Raw genomic sequence first — 18526 nt, 5'->3', positions numbered from 1 at the left:
TGGAAGGATAATGAATGTAAAAGGAAACGAAATAGGGGTGAGGCTTATACAACAACGAAAGGCGTTATAAAAGAAGCAAAAACGAGGCCACAACAGGCGAGTGGAATAGGGGTTTATAATTAATGGGTTATGTTGTGCTAAGGAAGGTCCTTAGAATAAATTTGGTCATTGTTTAATACATAATGCATTATACAAACCATTCATTTAATTATCACTGCGGTAAAATGGTATAGGGTATAACTTTATCATAATTGTCTGCTTCTTCGTCGTTTCTGGCCCGCGTGTATGATCCAGAGTTCTGTAACAAGAATGGATGTATTCAGCTCACTGACTGTGTGAAGGAGGAGGAGTGTACAGAATACTATACCATGGACCTTAATGAGCAGTCTTCGTTTCTTGTGAATAAGTGCCTCAAAATCTCTGAACCGAAAAGGAGGTGTAATCAGAGAACAGATGCCACTTCACGTCGGAAACATTCTTTCGAATACCACGTTCCAGCAAAAGGTAGTGACAGTAGTTCACTGCAGGTATGTAAAATAACTTTTTCAGACATGTTTAGTCTGTCTGTCCAGAGTTCTGATTTCAAAGACGCAAAATGTTGGTCAAAGACCCTAAATTCAAGGTTACTGAAGCAATGTGACTGAAGCTGTCTGAAGATAACCTCACATCTGTGCTTAAAAGAAGATGCCACAATTTGATTGCTACTCGGGAAAGATTTACCTTAGTTAAAGGTGTCAGGACGGAATCAGCCACTATTCCTGCCTCAAGAATTGCCACAACTCTACGGCTCAACACTGCTCATTAAGAAAGAAAACAGAATGACCTACTGAAGATGTGCGGTCTCTAAGTCTTAAGAATTCAGAGGATTCTATAGTGATGTAAAGTGATTCATCTCGCAATATGTAACACTGTATTAAACCGTGAAAATGTGGTTTAGACCCTTATTCCATTATTTCAAAATGAGAAAGTGTTTTTTTTACTACATTAATAAGGTTAGTTTGTGATCATTTGGTTTTCAAGTGGTCTTTAAGCATTCTGATTTATTTCAAAATATAGGTATATTTTTCATTTTCTCATTATTCAGACGTTTTTTCTGTTTCCTGAACATTTTAGTTTTGTGGCATAGACCCTTATTCCGGGGGACCTTCAATTCATTACCATGAAGAAATTCTTTGTGAGGTCAGATCTCAGTCTCCAACTACGAATTCGTATGATCCGCTGCTATATATATTCTGTTCTCCTATATGGATGTGAAAGCTGGACTCTGGATCCAATCATAGAAAAACGTATTGATGCCTTCGAAATGTCCCTGTATCGCCGTCTCTTGCGGATATCCTGGATAATGAAAATCTCAAATGCCGAGGTCCTTCGTCGGATGAAAAATCGGAAAGAACTACTGCTCACCATAAAACAGAGGAAAACGCAATACCTAGGGCATATCATGAGAGGTGAGAGGTATCAGTTATTACAGCTTATTATCGAAGGGAAGATACAGGGGAAGAGATCTGTTGGGAGAAGAAGAAATTCATGGCTGAAAGACCTTCGAAGATGGCACTGCTGTACTTCAGAAATGGCGCTGTCAAGATCAGAGCTCGGAGACGGCATCTTAAGTCCTAGTTATGTGTCAGTCTTCAGTCCAACCACACCTTTCAAGAAGAAGAATGTGTCAGTCTTTGCAATTGAAATGGGGTTTCTTGGTTATTCCTTTGTTTAACAATAATATTGCGTATACAGCTACAGTACATGTATATATTTGTAGATCTTTGAATGAAGTTTGTGTAAGAAGATTATTATATTGTCAATTATTATTATTTGACTAATGATTTACATCAAGTGGTTCCATTCATGTCGATTATGAAATCTCTGTTTCACTCATATCGTCAACAAATACTGCTAGGGCTAGGAAATCGGTTACTCGTTAGCAGTTTCAGAGAAGCATCCATAGTACCGACTCAGCAGTTAAAACGCTTTCTAATATATCGCTGGAATCCAGAAACGCCAGAGAAGAAGCCGTATATGCAAGAATATGTAATAGATCTTAAAAAGTGTGGAAGAATGGTTTTAGACGCTTTATTCAAAATTAAAAATGAAGTAGACCCGAGCCTTGCATTTCGTAGATCTTGTCGTGAAGGTATCTGTGGTTCTTGTGCTATGAACATTGACGGTACTAATACTTTAGCATGTACACATCCCATATCGAAGGGTGGTACGACTAAAATTTACCCGCTACCTCACATGTACGTTCTGCGCGACTTGGTACCAGATCAAACTGCATTCTTTGAACAGTACAAATCCATAAAGCCGTGGTTACAACGAGACGATGCTGATGTATACCCTGGAGGACGTCAATACCAGCAAAGTATTCGAGATAGAGAAAAGTTGGATGGCCTATATGAGTGTATTTTATGCGGTTGCTGCAGCCAAGCTTGTCCTCCTTACTGGTGGCACTCAAAGAAATTCCTCGGACCAGCCATATTATTGCACGTAAGCTGGCCTATGTATGTATGTCATCATCATCATCATCATCATCATCATTATAATCATCATTCTCCAGTGTGTACTGTCCATCCACAGATGTTATTCGTATATGCGACGCCACTTTATACCAAGGTCCTTGAAAATCTGCTTCTCGCAAACATCACGAGGTCTTTCTTTTGGTCTCTTCCCTGGAACACTGCGGTAAAAGTATGCTCGAGGAGTCCTGGGGGCAACCATTATTTTCAAGTGACAAAACAATTGCAATCTCTTCAGTTCTAGGGTCTCCAGCAGATTTCTTTCCAATCAAAGCTGCTGTCGGATGTCCACATTCTTTTTTTTTTTTTTTGGTTCGTTTGGACCTCCTGAGGACAACTGTACTTGTGCTTTAGCTGTGTTGTTGTCGATATTTACCGCTTCTAGTGCTCTTGATGGTGGTTTGGTTGCTGCTTTCTGCTGAGCTTTTCTGTTGGCCCGGTAATCCTTCATTTTCTTGCTGAACTCTATCTTGCGTTCCTCGGACGATTTTCTGGTCTCATTGTGGTTTTCTTCTGTAAGGGATGTTAGGAAGGTTTTTGCTTTAATAGTTGAACAGTGATTCTTCATTTTATCCCCTTTTGCTTTTTTGTAGACAAGAGCAAAAGGAACTTCATTTCTTTTGCCTGAAGACGATTCTTTGTTGATCCAGTAAGTGTTGCTGCTTCCATACTGTACGTCAATATAGGTACCAGTTATATTTTGGACAAGCTGATCTTTCATCCCAAAGTATTTAACGTACAGCGTGACAAAATTTGGAAGCCTTCATGTAGGTCTAAGTACATACATAAGAAGAAGAATTGCGCACAATATGCACGTTCAATATTGATATAATTTTGTCAATGAAAACTGTCTTTTATCGCATTCTAGGGCGTGATATCGATCAGAGTAGTTCTCCCACAGTTTGAAAATAGTTTGCTAATCGATACGGTGGTATTTCTCCACTATATCGAAGGTTTACTTCTAAAACCTCGTATGTCCCAATGCTCTTCCAACCCATTATATTCCTTAAGTCTGGTCACGCCTCCCAGCCACATATTTATATGCAGTCCATCAAAATAATTTTTGTTGTGTGCATTTTGCACCTATCTATAAGCAAGGGAAGAGGAAGGATTGCAACAACTATCGAGGTATCTCATTGGGCAGGCAAAGTATTCACTGGCATCCTTGAAAGGGAGGGTGCGATCAGTGGTTAAGAGGAAGTTGGGAGAAAATCAGTGTGGTTTCAGACCACAGAGGGGCTGCCAGGATCATATTTTTTGTATGCGCCAGGTAATTGAAAAAATCTTACGAGAGGAATAGACTGTTGTGTTTATTTTTCGTAGATATAGGGAAAACAAATGACAGGGTACCGAGAGAAAAGATGTTCGACATAGTACTGGGGGGACTATGGGATTAAGGGTAGATTATTAAAATGAAACAAAGGCAGTTATGTTGACAATTGGGCTACAGTGAGAATTGATGGTAGAATGAGTTCTTGGTTCGGGGTACCTACAGGTGTTAGACAAGGCTGTAATCTTTCACCTTTAATGTTCGTAGTTTACGTGGATCATCTGCTGAAAGGTATAAAGTGGCAGGGACGGATTCAGGTAGGTGGAAATGTGATAAGCAGTTTGTCCTATGCTGACGAATTGGTCTTAATGGCAGATTGTGCCGAAAGCCTGCAATCTAATATCTTGGAACTTGAGAAAATAGATGCAATGAGTAGGCCTATGGTACGAAAATTAGCCTTTCGAAGAATAAACTGATGTCAGTAGGTAAGAAATTCAGCAGAACTGAACGTCAGATTGGTGATACAAAGCTGGAACAAGTAGGTAATTTTAAGTTTTTAGGTTGTGTGTTCTCCCAGGATGGTAATATAGTAAGTGAGATTGTATCAAAGTGTAGTAAAACTAATGCAGTGAGCTCGCAGTTGCGATCAACAGTGTTCTGTAAGAAGAAAGTGAGCTCCCGGATGAAACTATCTTTACATCGATCTGTTTTCAGCTCAACTTTGCTTTACGGGAGTGAAAGCTGGGTGGACTCATGATGTCTTATTCATAAGTTAGAAGTAACAGACATGAACTTAGCGAGAATAATTGCTGGTACAAACAGGTGGGAACAATGGCAGGAGGGTACTCGGAATGAGGAGATAAAGGCTAAGTTAGGAATGAACTCGATGGATGAAGCTGTGCGCATAAACCGATTTTGGTGGTGGGGTTATGTGAGACGAATGGAGGAGGATAGGTTACCTAGGAGTATAATGGACTCTGCTATGGAGGGTAAGAGAAGTAGAGGGAGACCAAGACGACGATGGTTAGACTCAATTTCTAACGATTTAAAGATAATAAGTATAGAACTAAATGAGGCCACAGCACTAGTTGCAAATAGAGGATTGTGGCGACGTTTAGTAAATTCACAGAAGCTTGCAGACTAAACGCTGAAAGTCATAACGGTCTATAATGATAATGTATGTATGTATGTTTTCTTATGCTAATGTGTAAAGGAAAATTAACCTCACCGTATCGTATTGTAGGGATATTGTTTGCATGGCTCAATTACGCTCTCCTACAGTATAATGTATTCAAGATTCATTTCACTTTACACATGTGCATAGGAAAATGAACACAACGAAAGTTGTTCTGATGGGCTGCATACCCATATGTGGCTGGGAGGCGTGACCAGTCTTTAGGAAAATAATGGACAGGAAGAGCATTGGCAGATATGAGGTTTCAGAAGTAAGACATCCATATTTGACTTATGGTGAAACCCGTGAACTGCAAAGAGCGTTACAGAATGCCTGAGCCTATACCGTACTATATCCATTCTCTGTTGAGCATGGTATCCGTGCAGTAGAAATCCGGCTATATTATCAGGGAGTAAAGAAGACAGGGAAATGCCTTGGAGCTCTGAGAGTGAAGCCCAGTGACAGTGCTCTACATTGGGGGCGTGGTCATATATAGGAGCGAGAACGCATATTGTTTTTTGACGGTGAAACCCATCACAGCTCACTGGAGTGAATACGGTGAACGCAAATTGCAAATGCGGGAATTTTCAGACGGGAACACTGTTCGATAGAGTAAAACGTAAAAGAGATGCTAATATTAAGTTGGTGTTGTAGCCATTATAATGTGTTGTGCGTACGGTTGCATGAACTGGATAGCCAAACTTATTTTTGGAATCACTTTCCACAGCTAATATTCTAAGTATGGCTTATGATATGTAGTGCAGTATATTGTATTACCTCCATTGTTACTGTGCTAGGCCCCAGAGTTTTTCCCCTGTGGGTAGGGTCGGTAGAATCACACCCACGGTATCCCCTGCTTGTCGTAAGAGGCGACTGAAAGGGCTCCAGGGACTCTGAATTAGGAGCGTGGGTTGGCGACCACGGGCCCTTAGCTGAGTCCTGGTATTGCTTCCACTTACTTGTGCCAGGGTCCTCACTTTCATCAAATACAGTAGAGACAATACGCGACACTGAGCGAGATATCGAGGGACAGCTATTAGAGTTCTCTCTAGCGGATTGACCTGAGAACTACTGACTCTGTCATAAGAGCTCGTGCACTTATGTGTGAAGTTTTGGTGTTATTAATGCGTTTTCAGTGAGTTGACATAATTAAATAGTAGGTGTGTCATTCCTTGATATCTCCTCTCAACATGAGGGGAAAGATATGTGCTGTGTTTGTCTGCAGTAACTATGAAGTAGAGAAGAATGCGCGGTCTTTCTTCCGTTTAACTCGTGACAAGAAAATGTAAGTAATATTGTGTTTGCATATATATTCTTCCAGTGACAAAGAGATTTTTATAGTACTTCATAATCTTCTGACCTGCTCGACCCATGTTTTAACTGGCTTAAAATATAATAGGTACGCATATTTTATTGTATAGTGCAGCAGTTAACCTTCAGTACCGATGTATTGTTGTAGGTGTGATCTGTGGGTTTGATTTAATTCAGGAAAATGCATATGCATATGAGTGTGGCTGGTTGTGTTCCAAGTTACCCCATTTGGAATGCCGTAATGCATTGTCAAGCACTGAACAAAATATGGGTGACTTAAGAAATGTACACATTTTGTTGAAGCAATATGATGATGCAAATTTGCTTTACCCTAATATAATAGTAAGTATTGCTTATAGGGAAGTTTTGAATGTTTTTGAGGCTAGTTTTATAGATTTTCTTTCTGTTAGTAGGCTTCATGTTAAGAGGAAAATTGTCCAGCTTTTAAATGTTAATTCACTGCATCATGTGTGTAAGGAATGTGCCGATATTTTTATTGGCAAGTGTCTTAATGCGATGATAAAATGTTTTTAATGAGAAAAAAGACAAATCTAACCGTAAAATTTCAGGCAGGAATGCTAAAGCAAAAAAAAGTAATGCATAAATGAAAGATCAAGCCATTTCACAGCAGTCCATTTCACATCTTGTTTATCTGTCTAATTTCAGTCTTTGAATAATAACATTTTAAATAATTCTTCATTCATTTATCCAGAATTGCTTTAGCAACTTCGATGTTAATTTCTCAATAACACTTTCTTTCTAGACGTAATTTACTTATCCATTTTCGTATATGCATATCCATTGGTATTTGAATTTAGCGCTACTTTTCAGGCCAAGTCACTAGGAGCGCCACCGTCGAATTGTCTCCCATTTTAACAAGGCTAAATCCGTAAGTGTCTCTACTGTATTTGCTTTCATCTATCCTATCCGACCTCCTATGGTCAAAGTAAAAGAGAACAACAAGCTGATTATTCAGAAATGTCATTAGTTAAATGATATCACACTCTCTTCCATTTCACTTCACTGGATAGATGGGAATACCATGATTAAACTGTTAAAATAATTTTTGTAACATAATTTGAATATTTTAAAATAAATTAAGTTGTGAAATTGCTCAATGTGTTTACTCTCATGAGCAGCATGAAAAAATAACTACCGGGTGAGTTGGTCGTGCGGTTAGGGACGCGCAGCTGGTAGTTTGCATCCGGGGGATGTTGGGTTCAAACCCGACTGTCAGCAGTCCTGAAGATGGTTTTCCGTGGTTCCCCAATTTTACACCACGCAAATGCCGGGGCTGTGCCTTAATTAAGCCACGGCCGCTTCCTTCCCACTCCTAGGCCTTTCCTATCCCATCGTCGCCATAAGACCTGTTTGTGTCGGTACTACATAAAGTAAATTGTAAACTTAGAAAGAAAAACATGTTGCCCTTTGCCCAGAGACAGGTGAATATTTTAACAAAGATATTACAGAGCAGAGCCGATTGGTGAGGAGGTAGGGGTTGGAATATTCCTGGAATGATTACAATAAGTTTTGAAGATGTACAGAGATAATCAGGCTGGACCCATCTCCAGCCAAGGGAAATTGGTGCAAATGGTACAGAACAATAAATTAATGTAAAATAGTATTTACCTTATATCTTTTACTCTTTATTCTTGTAGAATCCGGGAATGGTGGCGCAGGGTCTTTTGTGACCTGGTGCAAATTTATGTAATTGCGCTTATTTTTAAACTTAGAGGCCTTGGCTGCCACATACCTGTTCCCACATTCCTTGCCTTCTGTCAGAGGTCAGTGGCAGGTCAGTGGCATTGTAGAGAAGGGTGTTCATTCTTAGAAAGAGGGATTATTGTCAAGCGGTGCAATAAAGTGTCTCGTTGAACCCCACACCACTAGTCCTGTTCGTCGGACTTACACCAGCAGCAACTTTGAGTGTACCCAGTGAGTTACATGCGTAATTATGTTAGCGATTCATTCAGTCCATTATCGCTGAAATGAGTTATGAAGAGTGTAAGACAAGGGTGTTATTTCCTTCACAGTCTGTGGAAGAGGAAGATGATTTAGTAAGAGTGAGGATGAATTAGAAGTAGTAGACCAGGGCCTCTCAAACGCCCAAAATCTAACGCGTGCAAACAGCGGCGCAAGGCCCCTGTGCACTGTGCATCGGTCCCGCTCGGCTCGGCTCGGCTCGGCTCGGTTCGGCTCGGACCAACGCTTCGTCTCGTCTCTGGGCTACTCGGCTAAGCTCAGCCCAGCTCGGCTCGGATTTGGAGCGCTACGGAGCAAGTGAGGGAGAGGGAGACAGGCGTGGGGAAAGAGTGAGACAGCGCTATTGCTCCAAATCGAGGAGTGGGGGTCTGCACTCTGGTCCACCAAGCGAAGTCGTCTTTTGCACCGTGCACAGTGCATGCACCAGGCGCATGCAGCCTGAGAGGCCCTGTAGTAGACTCTAAAAGTTATACTGTACAGTGCACTAATGAAAAATGAAAACCTACAACCTGTTTTCCAGTCATTGACCAGGTCAGGGATGTAATGAATGAAACATCTATAGGCTGTTATTACAATGGGGTCGCCACTCCCAAGGCGATTTATTAATGAGTGATAAATGCTATGAAATGATAATGGAGAGTGTTGCTGGAATGAAAGATGACAGGGAAAACCAGAGTGCCCGGAGAAAAACCTGTCCCGCCTCTGCTTTGTCCAGCACAAATCTCACATGGAGTGACCGGGATTTGAACCACGGTATCCAGCGGTGAGAGGCCGACGCGCTGCCGTCTGAGCCACGGAGGCTTATAGTGCACTAATGGATAAGTAGTAAATATCAGTGATGATGATCTACCTCTTTCTCAATGGTTTTGGACCATAACAGGAAAGGATGTTGTTACAAAATGGACAAAGTTCCTCCCCCTAAAAACTCACGTACTCGAACCCACAACATTGTCATTCATTTACCAGCAGTGAAACTAGTAGCAAGAAGTGCATCATCACTTGAAGAAGCTTGGAGCATACTTTTCATGAATGATTATCTGTTGTAACTCATTTTAAACTGTATAAACCTGGAAAATGAAACAGTCAGAGGAAACTACATTTGCAAATGAATTATTTATCATAATATGGATTGTCATGAAGAGGATAATTATTTCCAGTAGCGTAATTATTTTGGAATGGCCCCACCCAACCACCCAGGGATATACTGCAGGAATATCATTAAGTAGTTAGCAGAATCTACGCCTGTGAGCTGAATTCAGCAAGATAAGGTGTTGAATAAAGATTATTCCTGTGCATGACAAGGTTTTTACTTTTATAACATTCGTATGCTTTGAAGCTAATTAGTATTGAATATACACAATTATTTTTGATAAAATATAATGCTATTGAGTTATTAAACCTAATACATCAACATAAAAATGAGTAATTTTTCTATTAGAGCAACTTCACTCACACCTCTCACATTGTATCAAAGAACAGGGTTAACTTGAGGTCGTAAGTTGGCAACCACAGGGTCCTTAGGTGAGTCCTGCCATTGCTTCCACTTACTCGTGCCAGGATCCACACTATCATCTATCCTATCCGATCTCCCCAAGTCAACTCTTGTTCTTTTACGACCCTGATGGTATTAGAGTATTTGAGGCCTATGGAGTCTTTCATTTTCATACCTTCTTGGCCCTTGTCTTTTTTTGGTCGATGCCTTCATTTTTGAAGTGTCGTACCTCTTCCATTTTTTCGATTAGTGTTTCCCAGTTGTACTTCCTCTTACAACAGTAATCACCACCACCACCACCCCCACCACCTTCCTTTGTAATATCTCCATGCTTTCTTATTATGTGTTAACAGTTAAGATATATTCAAATAATGTAAAGATAACTAACAGTTACCCGCGGCTTCACTCTCGTGGATTTCGTAATTTGTTAAAAGTAATCATTCCTAGGTATTGTACTAAGACATTATCTGAAAATTCCCAAAGAATATATCCTAAGTTCACCGAAAAATTGAGTGTCATTTACCCCAGAAACTCTTTGTAAATCACGTTTGTGATATTGCCTTTTGGGGCTAAGATGACCATGTGACATAGAACTGTACATGTGAGAAACAGTCTTCTCTTAAGTCAAAAACAAACAAAAAAAAAAATGTTTCTTTATTTTTAAAAGAGATTACAAAAAAACACAGAATTATGGTTTCAGTCATCGTGAAATATAAAATACAATGTGCAGAATTAGCTAACTCGTCTGTCAAATACGCAATGAGCCTGAGAAGTTAATTCTTCATCCGCACGACGGAAACGATGTGGACTATAAGGAGCGGTGATAAGAACACAGGGAGCTAGAAATCAAGTTGGGATGACATAAAATAGCCAGGATCGATGGATGGGGGTTTTTATAGTTTCAAAATAATGATAGAACCTAATGAAGGTGCTTATGCATGTGTGGTATGCGCTCGCATGAATATCATAAGGGCACTGACACAAGTGAATTATGTTGATATTCAGATTGCAGTACCGCTACATTATAAAATATTACATGAAAATACAGAACGAGAATAATAGGATCGAAATGAATAGTTTTACGGCGAATACGGCGAATGGTATATTAAAATTATAATCTAAAATCCAACTTTCGAGGCTTCTTACAAAATAGATTCAAGAGATCTGTTGGTTGTACAATTTTCTCTCTGTGAATATTCAAATGAGCTAACCCTTTGACTCAACTTTCACCGGGCGAGTTGGCCGTGCGGTTAGGGGCGTGCGGCAGTGAGCTTGCATCCAGGAGATAGTGGGTTCGAATCCCACTGTCGGCAGCCCTGAAGATTGTTTTCTGTGGTTTCCCATTTTTACACCAGGCAAATACTGGGGCTGTATCTTAACTAAGGCCATGGCCGCTTCCTTCCAAATCCTAGGCCTTTCCTATCCCATCGTCGCTATAAGACCTATCTGTGTCGGTGCGACGTAGAACCACTAGCAAAAAAAAAGTCAACTTTCACTAGTTTATTGCCAGTTTCTGTTTATTTTCTTTAGTAAAAATTCCAATAGCGGGATGGGGAGGGGGGGTGGAGTGGAATATCTAAGCCCCAGTAACCCCACCCCTCCTGGCTACGCCCCTGAATTGAATCATGGCTGCGAGGTGATATAGGATAGAAACGATAGGAGGGGGAGTTTTTCATACTAGTGGAAGAAAAATTTGTAAGCTATGAAAAAGTTGCATGAGAAACATGAAATTCTAGGTGTAAGGCTCATCTCTAAAGATAACAGGCAACTTGATGTTCTGTGGGTGTACAGGCCTGGAAAGGGTGGTGCTGACACTGATGCGAAATTATTTAATACAGTAATCAGCTATGTGGGAAACAGCACAGAAAATGTGTTTGTAATGGGCTATCGAAATTTACCAAAATGCCACCTGTGAAAGTAATGTGAATGACAGGAATCATGACCAACAAATGGTAATTAAGTTAAACTAGGAAGGATGCTGAATCAGAAAGTGTTGGAACCAAGAAGAGGGAAGAATATTCTGGATGTGGTGCTGGTAAAACTAGATCAGCTCTGTAGAGAAACTGAGGTGATAGGTGGTATAAGTGATCACGAAGCATTTTCCCTCGTAGTTAAAAATAAATATGATACTAAGGAAGGTTATACAAGTAGGATTGTTAGGCAGAACCATAGGGTTGATAAGATGCACATGAAACAGACTTGAGAAAGTAAATATGATTGGTGAAAAATGGTTTTTAAAAAATAAACAATTTACGGGATAGGTTTAAAGCAATTGTTGAAGAATGTGAAAATATGTATGCACTTTTAAAAGTGGTAAGGAGTGGTAAACACCCACTGTATTTTAAGAGAGAAAAGAAAAAACACTGGAAGGAGACACAGGTAGGAAAGAAATTGAATTAGGAATGGTTGTGGGAGTAAGGAAAAGTTGAAGGAACTTACAAGTAATAGAATTTAGCAAAAAGTCAGCTAAGGATAACATGATGGCAAACATAATTGGCAGTCATATGAATTTTAGAGAGCAATGGAAGGGTACTCAAGTATTTTAAGACTTTCCAGGAATTACAAATGAACAAGGGAAGTGTATGTGTGAGGATTTACAAAAAAGCAGTTGTCAAAGAATGTGAAAACAGGTATGCACTTTAAAGGTGGCGCTTTATTAAACATAACATGGAAAAGAAGAAGAAAAAGAAAAGTTGCCAGTGTGATTCACTTGATTCAATCTGAAAGAAAAAAACTGTTGACTACATACATACATCATCGTTATAGACCATTATGCCTTGTAGCGTTCAGTCTGCAAGTTCTGTGAATTTACTAAATGTCGCCACAATCCTCAATTTGCAGCTAGTGCTGTGGCCTCATTTAGTTTTATACCTCTTACTTTTAAATCATTAGAAACTGAGTCTAACCATCATTGCCTTGGTCTGCCTCTACTTCTCTTACCCTCCATAACAGAGTCCATTATTCTCCTAGGTAACCTATCCTCCCCCATTCACCTCACATGACCCCAACACGGAAGCCAGCTTATGCATACAGCTTCATCTATCGAGTTCATTCCTAACTTAACTTTTTATTGCTAGTTGTTTTATGTCGCACAGACACAGATAGGTCTTATGGTAATGATGGGACCGGAAAGGCCTAGGAATGGGAAGGAAGAGTCCATGGCCTTAATTAAGGTACAATCCCAGCATTTGCCTGGTGTGAAAATGGGGGAAACCACTGAAAACCATTTTCAGGGCTGCCGACAGTGGGGTTCAAACCCACTATCTCCCGAATGCCAGCTCATAGCTGCACGCTCCTAACCGCACAGCCAACTCACCTGGTAACTTAGCCTTTATTTCCTCATTCCAAGTACCATCCTCTCATTGTTCCCACCTGTTATACCACCAATCATTCTCACTACTTTCATGTCTGTTACTTTTAACTTACAAATAAAATATCCTGAGTCCACCCAACTTTCACTCCCGTAAAGTTGGTCTGAAAACAGACCGATGTAAAGATAGTTTCGTCTGGGAGCAGATTTCCTTCTTACAGAATACTGTTGATTGCAACTGCTAGCTCATTGCATCAGCTTTACTGCACCTTGATTCAATCTCACTTATCATACTACCATCCTGGAAGAACACACATCCTAAATACTTGACATTATCTACCTATTCCAGCTTTGTATCACCAATCTGACATTCAATCCCCTTGTATTTCTTACGTACTGAGATCACTTTAGTCTTTGAAAGGCTAATTTTCATACCATACTCAATGCACGTATTTTCAAGTTCCAAGGTATTAGACTGCAGGCTTTTGGCATAATCTGTCATTAAGACCAAGTCGTCAGCATAGGACAGACTGCTTACTACATCTCCACCTAACTAAATCCCTCCCTGCCACTTTATACCTTTCAGCAGATGATCCATATAAACAACGAACAGCAAAGGTGAAAGATTACAGTCTTGTCTAACCCCTGTAAGTACCCTGAACCAAGCACTCATTTTACCACCAATTCTCACTGCAACCCATTTGTCAACATAAATGCCTTTGATTGATTTTAATAATCTACCCTTAATCCCATAGTCTCCCAGTATGCTGAACATCTTTCCCTCGGTACGCTATTGTATGCTTTCTCTAGATCTACAAAACATAAACATAAATGTCTATTCCTCCCATAGCATTTATTCAATTACCTGGTGCATACTGAAGATCTGATCCTGACAGCCCATCTGTGGTCTGAAACCACACTGGTTTTCATCCAACTTCCTCTCTCTTCCAAGATGCCAATGAATACTTTGCCTGGTTTATTAATTAATGAGATACCTCAATAGTTGTTGCAATCCTTCCTGTTCCCTTGCTTATAGAGAGGTGCAGTTATTGCTTTTATCCAATCTGAAGGTACCTTACCAACACTCTGTGCTAATTTTATTACTCTATGAAGCTATTTCATCCCTCAAATACTTCAACATTTCAGGTCTAATTCCGTCTATTCCTGCTGCTTTATGACAGTGGAGTTTATTTACCATGCTTTCCACTTCCTCAAGCGTAATTTTACCAACATCATTTTCCTCCTCCCCATGAACTCAAATGTTTGCGACGTCACCAGGAACATTTCCTTTTACGTTGAAAAGATTTTCAAAATATTCCCTCCACCTCTCCAGTGATTCTCAGAGATCTATTGTGAGTTCACCTGAATTACCCAAAACACTATTCATTTCCTTTTTCCTGCCCTTCCTAAGATTCTTTATTACTGTCCAGAAAGGTTTCCCTGCTGCTTGACCTAGCCTTTCCAGGTTATTACCAAAATCTTTCCACGACTTCTTTTTCGATTCAATAACTATTTGTTTCGCTCTGTTTCTTTCATCTAAGTACAATTCCCTGTCTGCATTGGCCCTTGTTTGAAGCCATTTCTGATATGACTTCTTTTTACGTTTACAAGCTTCTCTCATTTCATCATTCCACTAAGATGTTCACTTTTCCCCCCATCTTTACACACAGTTGTTCCTAGGCATTCCCATGCTGTCTCTACTACACCGTCCCTGTATGCCATCCATTCTCTTTCTATATCCCGAACTTGATTACTGTCCACTGTTTGGAACTTTTCACTAAACATATCCATGTACTTCTGTCTTATGTTCTTGTCCTGAATATTTTCTACCCTCATTCATATGCAGACAGATTTCACTTTCTCTTTCCTAGGCCTAGAGATACTTAATTCACTACAGATCTGTATAATCCAGAAATCCCCAGAAAACCTGTACATTCCTAACAGTTTTCCTGAATTCGAAGTCGGTTAAGATATAGTCTATTATGGATCTTAATGTTAAAAATTAAATATTTGAAAAGGTGGTTCAACCTATTCAATACTTAAAAGAAAGAAATGCAGTAATCACATTCCTATTTAAATGGGACCGGTTTCGACCTTAGTCCAGGTCATCATCAGCCGTAAAAACATGTACAATGTTTATGAATATTGGAGGTCAGTTTCACACTCTGATAGGCACAAAGACACGACACCACATTCTGTCACAACACTATCAACTAATATACGAAGATCAAAAACTTGAAGTCGCAGACGAATAGATTTGTAGTAGAAAGCCGCCAGCTCCTGGTGATCAGCGCGGCACATTCAAGGTCATGCGCAGCGGTCGGACGCATGACCTTGAATGTGCCGCGCTGATCACCAGGAGCTGGCGGCTTTCTACTACAAATCTATTCGTCTGCGACTTCAAGTTTTTGATCTTCGTATATTAGTTGATAGTGTTGTGACAGAATGTGGTGTCGTGTCTTTGTGCCTATCAGAGTGTGAAACTGACCTCCAATATTCATAAACATTGTACATGTTTTTACGGCTGATGATGACCTGGACTAAGGTCGAAACCGGTCCCATTTAAATAGGAATGTGATTACTGCATTTCTTTCTTTTAAGTATTGAATAGGTTGAACCTCCTTTTCAAATATTTAATTTTTAACATCAATAATTTCAATACGGAACAATGAAATTTTTATCTTTATTATGGATCTGGTAAACCTATCATCCCATGTGCTCTCCTGTGGGTGGGGGGCGATAGAATAACACTCACGGTATTCCCTGCCTGTCATAAGAGGTGACTAAAAGGGGCCCCAGGAGCTATTAACGTTGGAGCGTGGGTTGGCGACCACGGGGCCCTTAGCTGAGTCCTGGCATTGCTTCCACTTACTTGTGCCTGGCTCCTCACTTTCATATATACTTATCGACCTTTCTTGGTCGACTATTGTTCTTTTCCGACCCTGACGGTATTACGTATGGAGGCCTAGGGTGTCTTTCATTTCCATGCCCTTCGTGGCCCTTGCCTTCCTTTGGCCAATACCTTCATTTTACAAAGTGTCGGGCCCCTTCCATTTTTTCTCTCTGATTAGTGTTATATAGAGGATGGTTGCCCAGTTGTACTTCCTCTTAACACAATAATCACCACCACCACCACCTCCCATGTGTAGCGGTGAACAGCCTCGTGCTTGAAGAATGTATTCATAACTGCTAAACACATACTAGCACAGAACTAAAGCAAACGTTTCCTATTCCTATTAGCTTCCATATCTTCCCCACATTTACCAATCACCCTTTCATATCCTCCAGTTCTATATCTAACTCTTGCATTGAAATCGCCCGTTAGCACTATCCTATCCTTGTTGCTGACCCTGACTACGATGTCATTCAATGTTTCATAAAACTTGTCAACTTCATCCTCATCTGCACCCTCACAAGGTGAATACACTGAGACAATTCTCGTCCTGTCTGACTCATTACTGAATGGTCAGCATACTGGCCTTCGGTTCAGAGAGTTCCGGGTTCGATTCCCGACCGAGTAGGGGATTTTAACCTTCATTGGTTAAGTTTAATGGCCCGGGGGCTGGGTGTTTGTGCTGTCCCCAACATCCCAGTAACTCACAAACCACACATCCTCCACCACAATAACACGCAGTTACCTACACATGGCAGATGCCGCCCACCCTCACCAGAGGGTCTGCGTTACAATGGTTGCACTTGGCTATAAATAGCCACACAAAATTATTATTATTCTCGTCCTTAGTCCTCCAACTGCCAAATCTTCCCACACTATTCGCTCATTTACATGCCTAACAGAACGTGCAATAGTATTCCTGATGAACAGCCCTACTCCACACTCTGCCCTTCCCTTTTTAACACCCGTCAAGTATACTTTATAATCTCTTCCTCATTATCTCCCCTTTACCGAATATCATTTACCCCTAGCACATCCAGATGGATTCTCTTTGCTGACTCAGCCAGTTCTACTTTCTTTCTTCCATAAGCCCCATTAGCTCCCCACTGAATTCCATTTCGTTCGCCAAGTTGTTTCCAAGGAGTCCCTCGCTTGTCAAATGGGAGTGGGACTCCGTTACTCCCATAGGTCCCAGTCTTGCTGAAAATATTCTGAGCTCAGTAAATTCTGTGAAGCAGGATGCTACCCTTATTTACACATAGTGCAAGTGAGGATCTCTCCTCTAATGGGTTAGGGACCACCGGTGGATTGTATAGTCCTAGCCACCTGAGCACAAGGAGGACCATGACTCAGAATATGTCCGAGATGCCCATTTCCATTCTGTAGCAACTGGTATCCCGAATCTCAGGACCACTTAATAGACCACTCAGCCGTTGCCCATGATTCATGAACTAGGACGTGGCCACAATAACCCAGACCATGAACCATACTGTTGACTACCAAATTCCATAAATTGGGTCTTATTTATTTTAATAGTAAGTCCAAATTATAAAATCCATTTTTCATAAAAGCTGTGAAGTTAGGATATTATTATTTATTTTGTTTGTAAACTTTGATTATTATTTTGTGTATTTAGAACAGTTATGAGTGTTCCTAACTTTTTTCTGTTTTCACTGTGTGATCCAATGTGTCTTATTAATTGAACTGTTTTGTGTTGTACAGGCTTACCGCTGGATACTAGACTCAAGGGATGAAGCCCACGAGGAGCGACTAGAACGCTTGAAAGGAGCTTTTGCTGTATATAGTTGTCACACAATCTTCAACTGCACAAAGACCTGTCCGAAAGGCTTGAATCCCGGTAGATATGTTGCTGAGTTAAAGATGCACTTGTGTGGTCTAGCTGCGAAGGAATGCCCTGACTTGACAACGGCACCAATTTCTGACTTTACTAAACATAACATGGAAGAGGAGAAGAAAAAGAAAAGTTCCCAGTGTGAAGAATGAGCTATAGCATTACTAATGCCGATGTTAACAGTACTCATTATCTGATAAAGAAAGTAGATATACATAACGGTTTATTGCCTAGCATCTCCGTTGTCCGCACACTTCATCTATGTACCAAACAAATCTTAGCACCACTCAAAACCTACCACCTGTCAGTTCTGAAGTTTCCATTTCGAATTGTGAAAATTTTATCAGTGTAAAGAAAAACGCTTATTGGTTTATATCGTTCATAAATTACTGAAATGTTACTCAACACAAAAAGTATTATTTCATTAACTGAAGCTAAAATTAACCCCATTCTATCCCTTTCTTTCAGGAGAGGCAAAAACTGATTTGAAGTTCTCTAATAATTGAAGTTTTAAATGTAACTTATATTTTTTAATTTCTTACTTTAAATTAATCCTTTTTTTTTTCAGCTATAAATTGGGATATTCACAAAAATAAAATGGCACTATCCTTCTCTTGCACCAAATAATGAACAAAAAACATTTTTAAATATCTGAAAATGTAATATTTATGCAGGGTGCAGCAAAAGTCAGTTAACGGATAATGCATAGTGTAGTGTAGCATTAATGG

At 40.1% G+C, this 18526-nt stretch overlaps 1 protein-coding gene across 1 annotated transcript; it reads left to right on the top strand.

The window, feature by feature from the left end:
- Window positions 1-1854: 1854 nt before the first annotated feature.
- LOC136883155 (uncharacterized) lies at window positions 1855-18107 on the top strand. The gene is made up of 2 exons (XM_067155336.2): window positions 1855-2484; window positions 17669-18107. The coding sequence occupies exons 1-2, from the start codon at window positions 1855-1857 to the stop codon at window positions 17948-17950; spliced, it is 912 nt and encodes a 303-aa protein (XP_067011437.2). The 3' UTR covers window positions 17951-18107.
- Window positions 18108-18526: the final 419 nt, after the last annotated feature.

The sequence above is a fragment of the Anabrus simplex genome, chromosome 11 (assembly GCF_040414725.1).
Source record: "Anabrus simplex isolate iqAnaSimp1 chromosome 11, ASM4041472v1, whole genome shotgun sequence".
Lineage (NCBI taxonomy): Eukaryota > Metazoa > Arthropoda > Insecta > Orthoptera > Tettigoniidae > Anabrus > Anabrus simplex.
This window is presented reverse-complemented; position numbering and strand designations above follow the sequence as displayed.